Raw genomic sequence first — 12404 nt, 5'->3', positions numbered from 1 at the left:
CTCAATACAGACAAACTTAGGGATGGCAATTTGGTCCCAGGTGGAAAATCATCTAAGGCCAGTATCTGACAGGTTCCCATGAGGCAATAAGTAAGCCCTAATTAACAGTTTTGTTGCAGATGTCAAGGCAGTACTATAAATATCTAAGAAATTTACGGGTATTAGGTTTAACATTAAGGACTAACCACCCATATGTGTGTAGTAAAATCTCTTTGAACATACCGATTAAAGCTCTTAACGTCAATCTGGAACAATATATTTCTAGAGAAATTTTGCTACTAAATATTTATTCAGATAATATATTCAATTTTCAAACCTTAATACAAATGAAGTGTCCACTCGTTTGTTGTTCTATGATTAGACCTAAATACCTAGGGGAAACAATCAGGTAATCTCTCCATAAAGGAGGAAGAAAAAAAAGAACTAAGAATTAAGTGCTACTACTTTTACATAAAAATCACGCCTACCTAAATTATTTGAATCAGGTAAGTAAAAAACTAAGTTGGACTGTTACTTCAGAAAAATCTAGATTTGGGACTATTTTACTTTCCAACCTGCTCTGTTTTCTTAGACAAATCATGCTAGGCTTCAGTTTCTTCATCTGTATTGTGAGAATAATACTGGCCATACTACCCACCCGACGGGGATCACATAAGGATGACAAGAAAATGGTTTCTACCTGATCCCAGGGGAACAACATGGTACCTCTACACCCCACCATCCACCCTACCCATCCGACACCCGCCCACTCAAGGCAACCAGCTTGTGATCTTTGTATTGGCACTCCATGTAAGATTCTAGTAAGAAAGAGTATTCTGCTAAAAAAATAGGTTTGAAAAAAGCCGTACTATACAATAGCAGCTTCCTCTCATAAACAACTAAAAATTATGAAAGACATTGTGCAGTTACTCTCAAAATTATTAAAAGTACCTCTGGTTTTTCTTGCCAAAAAGAGTCCATTAAGTATTCATAAAACTACTTTCAAAAATGACTGCTGACTAATCAAATTGATTCAACTAAAGAATACTTGAGACATTTATAATGAAACGAATGAGTAAAATTTATTCTAAAGAAATTCCCACATAAACACAAAATAATTGTTATGATTACAGAATTATTGACAAGTGCCAGAACTGCTGCCAGAAACACAATTATAGCTGTATTTAATACAAAGAACACTTTAAAACAGCTTTGGATATTAGGAAGATTACATTTTAAAAATATAAGTCTCTCTGCACTGTCAGGGAAGCAGGTGACAGCAGGGTTGTAAATACACATCCTTGGTTGAGCAACGGCTTTGGCTTGGCAGTGAAGAAAGAGAGAGAGAGAGAGACGGTGGGGGGAGAGAGGGAGAGAAGGAAGGAAGGAAGGAAGGAAGGAAGGGAGGGAGGGAGAGAGAGAGAGAGAGAGAGAAAGAAAGAGAAAAAGAAAAGAAGGAAAAGAATAAAAAAGAAAAAGGACTACACGACAGATGTAAGAAGTTTGTTTTGTTTTACCATTCTTGAGAGTTGAGTGAGTGAGTGAAAAGAGACTAACAAGGGTCTCTGAGATATAGTAACAGATCAGCCTCTGCTCCAGAGAAGTAAAATAATGGACTAGAAATCCATGCTAGTTTTGTCCATACTGCATCATGGATTTTCAGGATCCTCTCTAGATTTCTTGGGCAGTGCTATTATCCGCTGAACTTACATTTATTCTTAGCACTTATCTTGGTGCCCCCAGTGTGGACATTCTTTAATGTCTATTTACTCTGTTGGATTCGCAGTAGAGACTTTAGCATGGCAGCAAAAGGGGTGCATGTGAAACAGTGGATCCCAAACCAAAGAATGAGTGTGAACCTGCTGGCATGCAGTTAAGCTGAACTGCCAAGAGCATATGAGATAATCTGGCTTCACCAAATCCTTCCTTTCCTCCTATGCTTGCACTTATTTATAGAATATTAAGTGCTGGCAACATCCTGGGCAGAGACAAGCCTGGCCAGCAACAGTTTCCTTGTTGAGGTGATGCCATGACTTTCTTGGGCAGATGTCATTCATACAGAGGAATGCCTACCATTAGGAAAAGCCAAACTTATAAAACAGATCAACAGGTGACTATAAAAGGATTGAGAGCGGTCTTCCCTTAAACAGAAATTCCTTTTTAAAATGCTGTTTGACTTATAATTCTTTCTAGAATTCGTCTAACGTACAATGCGAAACAGAACACTAGTTCCTAAAACTGAGTTGTTTAAAAGATTTTGCACATGGACTCCTAGTATCCTTCATTAAAGTTACTCTTCACAAATTCCAAATTTTAGACAAAGAATATAAGTTGCCCTTATCTTGCCAGTATCAAGAAGGTACAATTTCATATATGTAGGGAAATAAAAATATTCTAATACAGATAGATTGTAAAAAAATGCCTTCAAACTTTCTACTTTTTAGAAAGGCTAAAATCTGAATTTCATAGCTTTAACTTCACTAAGAAACAATTCAGACATTCTAAAGTCAATACAGTTATGAGAAAACACAACAAATACTGTAAACAGTTGAAGATCAAAGACCACCTAATTCACAAATAAAACGTTAAAAAATATTTCCTATGAGAACCAACATTTAACCATTTCTTCCCTCAAAAGAACAATCCAGTCAGAGGTTGGGACTCTAAAGCAGGTGGGCCAGAGATGGCCCTTGGACCACTGCCATCAGCATAAGCCTCCTCCCTCATGCTTTGGAACAGGTCTGGTACAGTCAAGAGCATCCTCCTCACAAGATCCCTCCTCCCAGCCCACCAGAATCACAGGAGTCAAGAGCACAGCAATCACACTTTAAAATGCTTACCAGACCCTTGGGCAGTGAAGTTGGAGAACTGAGAATGGTGCAATAAAGCCTGGGTTTTAGTTTCACCTCTACCAGTGCTCTTTCTTTGTAAGAAATTTAGCATTTCTGCAGCTGCTTGAACATTTGGAAAAAGGAGATTGCTCAACAGCTCTAATTATTTGCAGCAGAAGGTGATCCTGGTTCCAATTCCGCAGTGTTCTAGGGATTAGGTGACAGGAATTCTTGGCAAACTTGGAATCAAAAGGTTCGCATGTAAAACTCTGTTGTGTCAGTTTCTTACTGCATGTGCCCTCAATGAGGCAATTCCACCCAATGGCGGGTTTAAAAATCAGAGGTTTTTCATAAGAAATATTGATTAACCAGAAAATGGTAATCATCTCTATACACAGTAGTATACGGCAATGATCCTGTCTATACATGCAGGATACAATATCCTTGGGCTTCAACCAGCAGGCCTTTGTGCCTCTATCCCTATGGCCCAGAGCTCAATTTTCATGCTCCTCGAGTCTGTCAACATTCCCCTAAGTGAATGTATAAGTTATTCACTCATTCAAGCCTCTACTAAATATTAAAGCCATCTACAGACTGACAACTCCCAAGCATGCATCTCAAGCTTAGACTCTCCTCGAAGCTCCTGCCTCGTTTTACCAAGTCTACTCTATTCCTGTTTGCTGATATTACCCATGCCCCCAAATTAGCTTTGGATAGGCCCCACTCTAAATCTTCTCCCTTCCAAAGCTTTCCGATCTTTGTAATTCACATGACTATTCACACCATTGCTTAAGTAAAACCCTGAATGGTTCTCTCCCTGTCCTCATAATCCTAAATCTCCCCACCACCTCATAAGCAATCAGGAGGCAAATACTGTTGACCCTACTTCTACAGTGTACCTCAACTCTATCCACTTTTCTATTTTCAGCAGCGCCATTTTTGTTCAAGCCGCCATCATCTCATGCCTAGAAGAGTCTCTTAACTGTCCTCTTCTCATCTGCTTTTGTTGCCCCAAGGTCTATCTTCCACATAAGATGCAATCTTTTCAAACATAACTTAGATCACATCACTCCCTTAACTTAAAACCCTTGAATGGCTCTCAACTGCACTGTGACTAAAACCCAATTCCTTACCTTGTCCTCTAAGGTCCTACAGAGTTTGGTCCCTGCCTGCCTGCTTGCCTGCCTGCCTGCCTCTCCAATCTTACCTTGGGCCACCCACCCTCCTCCTCACTGACCCCATCCAGCCAGGCTGACCTTACGGCTGCTCAAATGTTCTATGATGACTCTTCCACCCCTAGGATCTTTACCCAGGTTATCATCTCTACACTAGCATTCCTTATACAGATGGTTCCTTCCCATCCTACGGTCTTAGTGAGACGGCACCCTCTAAGAAAGGCCTTCCCTGACCACTCAGCTAAAGTGGGGCTTCCATTTTAATTTCTTCACTATACCTTGTTCGTTTCTTTCTTAACAGCTTTTTTAATGATTTGTAACTATATATTTACTTGTTTATCTAGCATCTTGCACACATTAACTTCTTCACTGAATGAATTAATGAGGAGAAACACCTTAGGCAAGGTTCATTACAAACATTTCCCACTGGCTAATATAAGATGCAATAAAAAAAGATCTTACCTTTTCAATTTTTTTCCTTTTAACAGGGGGGTCAAATCTATCGTTGACTCCAAAATACTGAGTAAGCTCCTTCCACTGGGTTTCTCTTGAGGACTGTTCACTGTAAGAAGAGAGACAATAACTTATGTTTTACACAAAATGTACTCATTTTTACATTTACTGTTTTTAACTGGTTACTACAATTATATTACATCTACTAGTTCTTACGTTTCAGAGGTAAGTAGTTCAACTATTTGTACAAGTTCTACAATACTATCTAGGACAGACAGATATTTTAAATTCCACCTACCTTTGAGATTCTTCTTCATTCTTCAATTTACCTGAAAAAGAATTCACAGTGTCAATACCTAAGTATTCGGTTATTTCAAAATTATGGTTATTAAAAATTGTTGAGCTCAATTGGTCACAATTTAATATTAGCACTATTGACAATTAACCTAAATTAAAACACCTTTTCTGGAGCGTTTTCTTTTTTTCTTTCTGGATCTTGAAGTTGAGGTTTTCTGTTCAGAATGTTTTGTATGCAGTTCTTGAAATTTCTACATAAAAGTAAAAAGAAAGAAAGAGAAGCAAATATGCTTTGAAGCAAAGCATACATCTGAAAAATAACATGTTAAGTAATAAAAAACTATAACATTTATAAAAATACAAATTTAATGAAACTAGTTCAGTTCTTCTTGAGATACTATATTGTCTGAGACTTTCACAACCTGAGTTTTTATCTTCATTTATTTCCAAATAAGTCAATCTGATAACCTGAGGGTAAAAGTCAATGGCTCATAGACAACAAAGAGATTAAGACTGAAACTCCTCATGTATTTTGTTAGACCAAGTAGCTAATCCTACTAACTGTTTTTTTTCCTTCCTCTTTTTATGAAAAACAAAACAAAAATGAACATAAGTATCTGAGTGGCCGGTGAATTGGCCACAGACCCACAGAGTAATAAAATTATTCTGAGTCAATCTTCCCTACATATTTACCTCCCAAGAACATATACATTCTGACCACAGCAGAGACACACACAGGACAAACACACAGGTACAGGCTCTAATAAGAACACATCAGAGAAAACCTACATTCCACATATTTAAGGGAATTCCAGAGGGACACTCTTCATACGCATTTACATTTGCCTCTGCTTCAGTTTTTGGTCCATCTGTAGGGATATCTGAGACCTCTGTGTTTGTAATGGTCCCATCTTCTTTACCTTCTTGTAAGTTAAGTTCAGAGCTCTCTACTGTGGCTTCATCATCAGAATTCAACTCAACATCACTTTCATTTAGGCCAGGAGGTAGTAGCCCACTCCACATCTTTTCTGCTAAAGGGAAAAAACTGAATTAAGACATATAAAGTAGACATGGAAAGAATTTTAAAACCATTAAAAGATACCCCAGGAACCTAATAATTATACCAATGGTTTGGGAACAGTCTATCTAGACTTTTTTTTAAATTGGTATAAAGTGGGATGTACCCTCCATATTAAGACAATTTAAATATTTTGCTTGTATAAATTTTTTTAAGTGTATTTTCAGCAAGTTTGTAACAAGACACACCTACAGATGAATGACTTAATGACAGTAGAACCTCGATTCTCTAATATATGGATAATCTTGTCCAAAGAAAAGAGGAAATTCAGTAAAAGCATTCACTGCTCAAGAATGTTAAGAGCCTAACAATATACACTGCAGGCAACTTAAGAATTATAATACTATATTTCAAGCTGTAACAGTTAGAGAAGAAAATAAAATTGGATGTTTCGCCTGTATTTGAACGTACGAAACTTCAGGGGACTTATTACCTACAGAGTAGGAAACGTATTACTCAAAGGAAAATTTTTAAGCTGTGCAGGTAGTTTGAGAAAAGTATGGTGGTAAAAAGGATGTCCTAGTTTTACATTTTATACTGCCTGCTAAAGTAATACTAAATGGAGTATAATCCTAACAATTTAACAAAAACATACAGTTTTTTAAAATAATACTGTATTTGGGAAACAAGTTAAAGTTCAGGGTAATTCTTATCATTAGTTATACAGCCCATTGGTAGAGAGAACCATTAACTATTGTTAAGTCTAATAAAAATGATTTTTAAAAATTGAGGTTGTAATCATTTGCTAAAATTATAATTGAGTACATTTTCACTATTAATCTCCATGACACAGTCTATTTTAGCATACGTAATGAACCAAAACCAGTTCATTCAAAAGAGGCCTAGAATACAGAAGTTGGCTGTACTGCTCAAGATTTACTACCAACTTAAAGGAATAAAATAGAAAGATGGAAATCTTTTTGCTAAACTTTCTGTCCCCTACTGCATTAACCTAGTAAGAAAACCACCAGCATTGTCTCCGAGACAAAGTATCACGGAATTTTGCATTACTCTGAATAATGGATGCCTGATAACTTTTAAGGACCTCCTCCCAAGTCCAAAGAATCAGCTCTCACTTTTCACAGTTTGCATCCAGCCTCATAGCTGCTGGCTCTCTGAAACATCCTCACCAAAACATTCTCTTGGCTTTTTAGGAGGAAGGGTTCTAACATCTAATTACTCCAACTGTAATCCTGAATCAACCATATATGAGTGGTATGAGGAAATCATTTTTAACACCTCTGACCCTCAGTTTTTTCATCTGTTTTACAGGAATAACTATATTGCACACAGGGTTATTCTGAGGATGAAATGAGGTACGCTATTGAAACGCTCAACACAGTGTTTAGGAGGTTCTGGGGACTTGATCAATGCTAAGTCCTTTTTGCCATCATTATTATTACTTCTGTGGCCATGTACTGCATGTTTATCATGTCAATCATGGGTAGCAGCATCCATAAGGTAGCTTTGAAGTTTCTAATGTTTAAGGTGCATTCACTTAGCAATTGATGCAAGTCATTTACTTCCTTGATTCCCACAGTCTGACTGAAGTTTCAATTAAAAATGTTGATGTCTTTTTCTGAATGGAGCAATAAAACCAGAAACAAATTACCAGGGAGATAGTGGAACCTAAGCTTCAAGGCTCTTCTTTTTCACAGGTCCTCCCAAAGCACTATACCTGATTTTCTATATTTTTAATCTGTATGCCTTTTTTTTAAAGAGGAGACCTCAAATTACATAAGCTCCAAGCCCTATAAACCCTGGATCCATCCCTAAATCTGGCCTGAGGATTTTAAAAGTTGGAATGGAGGTTGTGTTGAGATATTCTGTTAGCACAAAGGACATAGTGTAAAACATGCCAATATTAAAAAACAGGTGTTGTGCTATTAATAAAAATATTTCTACTGTTCTGAGAAGCAGGGGGAGGGGAGTGATAATAAGCTCCATCATGACTTTGCCACTGGCATATAATATACCTTCAGGCTCACTATCCCATTTCAGGACTTAAGGACAGTAACAAGTTTCAGAGTTAGCTTTCTTAGCACCAATTGGGATTCTACGTTTGAAGCCACTGTTCCTCTTCCCTGTCCATAGCATCTTTCGCATGCCCACTGTGTGCCAGGCACTCTTCAAGACATAGAACAGCAGTATACAAAACAGGCAAAAATGCCTAACCTCATGGAACCAACATTCTATACAAATGGCAAGCTTCTGTCCATCAGCAGCCAAGTACCACTCAGCCCAGACTTCAGTTGTGACGCTCAGATGGGCACAGTTCCTCCACTGGGCCACTGCTTCAGTATCTCCACAGGGTGAGTCTGTGCTCTGGGCACCCAAATGGGTTTCTCCTTGGGAAGCAGTGCCAGTTGCCGTGGACAGGGCATGCCTTTCCTCATCAGCCCTTAATCATTTTTTATCACTTTTGGACTTTCTCAAAATCACCTATTTTTAATAAGTTCTTGCTGATGTGGCATTAAGAACCGTCCTCAGGATACACTGACGGGTATGATAGTTTCTTGTGTGTGCCCACAGGGGAAAAAAAATTAAAATAACTTTAAAAAGTGGACTCTATGTCCAAATCCATAAAACAAGGCAAAGTTCAAATAAGGTGTGTTTCTGAACTTAATTCCTAAGTATCTGTAAAGTGATGTGCCATTCTCCTCTGACCATAAAACACATACACACACACAAATACCAGGGCAACTTGGTGGCCACAGACAAATGCAGATTATTCACTGAGGAGCCTGCAAAGTGAAACTGCCCACCTGAACAGCAGCTTGGCTGCAAATCAGCCAATATGGAGTGGCTGCTTCATGACTTGTTTTAGGCTTACGTTCCAAAACAGTCTTTCTACTCAAAGCACACACATGTTATTTATACATTTGTAATTGTACTATGGTACCAACTGGTCCTATTAGGCCCCCTGTTACTTCTGTTGGGTTCCTCTGGATTGTGATGCTCTAGTTCTTTGAAGTGTTGCTCACCTCATACCTTTCAGAGTGCATTCCTTCATTTTAAAGCAGATCACGCCAAATTACCCTTCACATGTGGAAATTACTCAGCCATTCTCAAGAGACGTGGCATACCAGAGAACAAGAAACAAGTTTTTAAATGTAGATTATAGCCAGATCTATATAACAGTCCGTGTATCAATACATAAATTTTCACGTTTTTAGCTTGCATGTCAAATATTTTAGTTTTATCATTTAGCCCCAAAGAAGATGTAAATCATTCAGAATCCCTTTTTTCTCTACGGTTTTGAGTATCAGCCTCTCCGTTTCATACTGGAGAGATTTTTCCAATTCCACAATTATTCTACAAAAAAAATTCTGTGTATGCTATGCAGAACACATCTTTAGTCCAGGGCTGACATGATTTATGATGAACAAAAAATATTTACGTATCATCCTCGTCTCAATGGCTTGGGCTTTCTTTTGCCCGTGGAAACCGAACACAGTCACTACACTTAGCACACCTGGGCAGATGGCAATGCACCTAGAAGAACACGACACAGCTCAGCAGCTCCTCAGCTTAGGTTTTCCCAAAGTTTTATGAAGACCGTAATGGAGGTCTCTAAGCTAATTTCAATATTCAAAAAGCCCAATATATTTTATTATCCCTCAAACAATATCATCCACCTTTAGGTCAGGAGACTTAAATTCAATGAAACATTATTCTTCACCACACATTCATTCATCAGAGACTCTGATTGGTAGCTACAGACCTGATTTTTATTTTAAAAAAAAAACAAGAACAAAAATTAATGAATATAGTTTAGTGGACACAATCTTTCAAAATATAGCATCCATGGAGATATCAAATTATAATAAAAGGGGTTCTAGGTTGTGAAAGGATTGGGAACCAGTGGTAGAGCAGAGGAAAAAACACTGTTTTGGGGCTTCCCTGGTGGCGCAGTGGTTGAGAGTCCGCCTGCCGATGCAGGGGATGCGGGTTCGTGCCCCGGTCTGGGAAGATCCCACATGCTGCGGAGCGGCTGGGCCCGCGAGCCATGGCCGCTGAGCCTGCGCGTCCAGAGCCTGTGCTCCGCAACGGGAGAGGCCACAACAGTGAGAGGCCCGCGTACCGCAAAAAAACACAAAAACAAACAAAAAAAACCCCACTGTTTTGAAAGTCAGAAGATGGGTTCCTGGTCCTGAACAACAAAATTGTGGGGAAGCCACTGCATCTGTCTGGGTCTTCATTCTTAAGCTATAAGGTGAAGGGTGTGATCAGATCTCTGGGATGTCCTGCTGCTCTAAAATGTTTCTTTATGGATCTCAGTATTATACGTGCCCAAATGCCCAGAATCACCTCATTCTTTGCTGTAACATTCCATCCTCTCACAGTCAGAACAATACTAATTAAACCTCAGCACCCCAGAAGATAAGGGTTCTCGCCTAACCCAGCCACCACAGGCAAGCCTGCTAGTTTTCAGTAAGATTCTGCACTTCAGAGAGAACACCTAAAAGATGCTCTGCAGAAAGGGAAAGAAACCCCAATTGTGACAGAAGAAACAGAAACAAAACGAAAAACAAAGCAGGTCACCGCTATACAGGGCATACAAACAATGTGACAGGCACTGTTTTACCCTTAATCCTCACCAATGACCCTTCCACTAGGAATTATTATCTAAACCCCTTTTACAGATGAGGTAACAGACTCACCTAATGCACTGTAATCCACTTACCTTAGGAAAATAGAACTCTATAGCTTGAAAACTCTATAGAGAACAGACTTAAGTAGTAATATATTCTTGGTGACACAGATTAGAAAATGGGTCTGAAGAATGTCTCCAGCCTGTAATTCTGTTAACATTTGATTAAGAAGAATTTTCGTCTCACTTTCTAAGGGCAGAAAGCTATGTAAAATGCTAGGCTAAATCGCATACATCGAAGTCACATTCAGAGGTCTGGGTAATAATGTCACATTTTCTGGAAGTCCAGGCAACTATGTATAACCAAAACTCAATCTGAGCAGTTTACTGGGTAAATGTCTCCTGCCTCTAATATTCCAGAATTTCAATTCCATTTTTACCAAATGAAGCTGTCCTATTTCCCAGAGTTTATATTCAATTAGAAATAAAGAAATCTGAATCTTGTCTGATCTGAATTTAATCTTACTTGTATGACAGTCACAAGCCACCACCCACCAATCTGAAGACTGTGTTAAATAATTTACACAATAATCAGTTTCTGTGACTGGGAATTAGTTACTTGCCTGAAATACTTTTAAGCATGCTGTCATCAACATTAATGTAAATGTCCTATTCATGTTTATGAAATAAATACGCTCCCTTTTCTCAAAAAGGTAGAGAAAATACAACTGAATCACAGGCCTGACTTCGGATTTAAGTTACCAATCTGATTACCCAGATAAACTATTTAGCAGGATTTTGCATGTACGCATATGTTTTCATCAAAGTGAGTGTTTTGTTTAGCCAACACTTCCCCAGACTCAAAACCCTACACGGAAGGATTTACAAGTAACCAATAACACTTCGAGGCTCATTTCAAATTGGATGCAGCTGTGAGAATACTTACAAGGTGCAAGACAGCAATAGGGTGGCTCTAGAAAGGTACATATTTTCCTGTTTGGCTGCACAACCCGTAACTCTGCAGGCTCTCCGGCAGCAGGGTCACACTCCGATCCCCGAGCGGGAAGAATCCCCTCCCAGCACAGAACTAAGCGCTGCAGATTCTGGTATAGGACGTCTAGCTTGCTGACACTCCCATTGACTGCAGCTCTCTTCCGGGTACAGCAATTGTAAACCAGAGACTGTTTCCCGGATCGAAAGTCTGTCTCCTCATCCCCTCTCACTCTGGCTGGGGTGGGACGAAGAACCCCTCTCCCACCAACAGGACGGGGAAGGCGCTGCGACGCCGGGTCCAAGCAAAGCGGAGGCCTGCTCCGCCGACTCTCCCGCGGGCCCGGCCAAAGGGTTTGAAGGCTCCGCGGAGAGGCTGTGAGGCCACCCACGCTGGCTCCCTCGCTCCCTGCACCCGGCCTCCCCAGGTCCGTCACACCGGAGCCCGGGCCGCCTGGAAGTTAGCCCAGCCACCAGCTCTACTCACCGGTCCGTAGCCTGCCGTCCAGCAGCCATCTTAAGACCCGTCAACATCGCGCCTTCTCATTGGCTCCGGCATCTCAGCCAATAGGCTAAGGCCGTTCTGGCCTGGGGTCGCCATGGAAACCGGCCGCTCTCAGCTGTGCTTTTAAATAGGCAGGAAGGGGGTTATTCCCTTCTTTCTTCTTCTTTTCTCCCAGCTTTTCTCTCGCCGTTTTCTTCTTTTTTCTGGACGTTTTTAAAGACTGTTTTTCTCCATTCCTTCCCGTACTCCGTGGTGAGGAAAGTGCTGGCTTAGAGTTTGAACTGAGTTCATTCCCCAATGACGGAAAGTCACTGCAGAAGCTCTCTAGACCCTTCTGTGAACGTTTCCATTCATACACCCTTTTCCCCTCGCTCCCTTCCTTACTTTTTTTTCTTTCTGTACATATTTATTGAGCAGGCACCCTGCCAGCCTATGTTTAGAGCAAAATGATCCCTACTTCTGCTCTAGTGGCGCTTACCGTTTGGTGATCGTGGCAGCTGCT

At 39.9% G+C, this 12404-nt stretch overlaps 1 protein-coding gene across 2 annotated transcripts in view; it reads right to left on the bottom strand.

Annotated features, from left to right (window-relative positions):
- The window catches only part of FAM204A (family with sequence similarity 204 member A), a 31966-nt gene extending 20042 nt beyond the window's left edge, over positions 1-11924 (bottom strand). The window contains exons 1-5 of one of the 2 annotated variants that reach the window (XM_081249651.1): positions 11885-11924; positions 5525-5766; positions 4899-4986; positions 4737-4767; positions 4448-4547 (exon numbers count right to left, since the gene is read on the bottom strand). In XM_081249651.1, the coding sequence (XP_081105777.1) occupies positions 4448-4547; positions 4737-4767; positions 4899-4986; positions 5525-5758 (453 nt within the window). In that variant the 5' untranslated portion in view covers positions 5759-5766; positions 11885-11924. The remainder of the gene's footprint in view (positions 1-4447; positions 4548-4736; positions 4768-4898; positions 4987-5524; positions 5767-11884) is intronic. The other variant, XM_081249652.1, reaches the window with a different exon arrangement.
- Positions 11925-12404: the final 480 nt, after the last annotated feature.

The sequence above is a fragment of the Mesoplodon bidens genome (genome assembly GCF_964165515.1).
Source record: "Mesoplodon bidens genome assembly, chromosome: 1".
Classification (NCBI taxonomy): Eukaryota; Metazoa; Chordata; class Mammalia; order Artiodactyla; family Ziphiidae; genus Mesoplodon; species Mesoplodon bidens.
The sequence above is the reverse complement of the archived record's forward strand: the minus strand, read 5'-3'. Positions and strand labels throughout refer to the sequence as shown.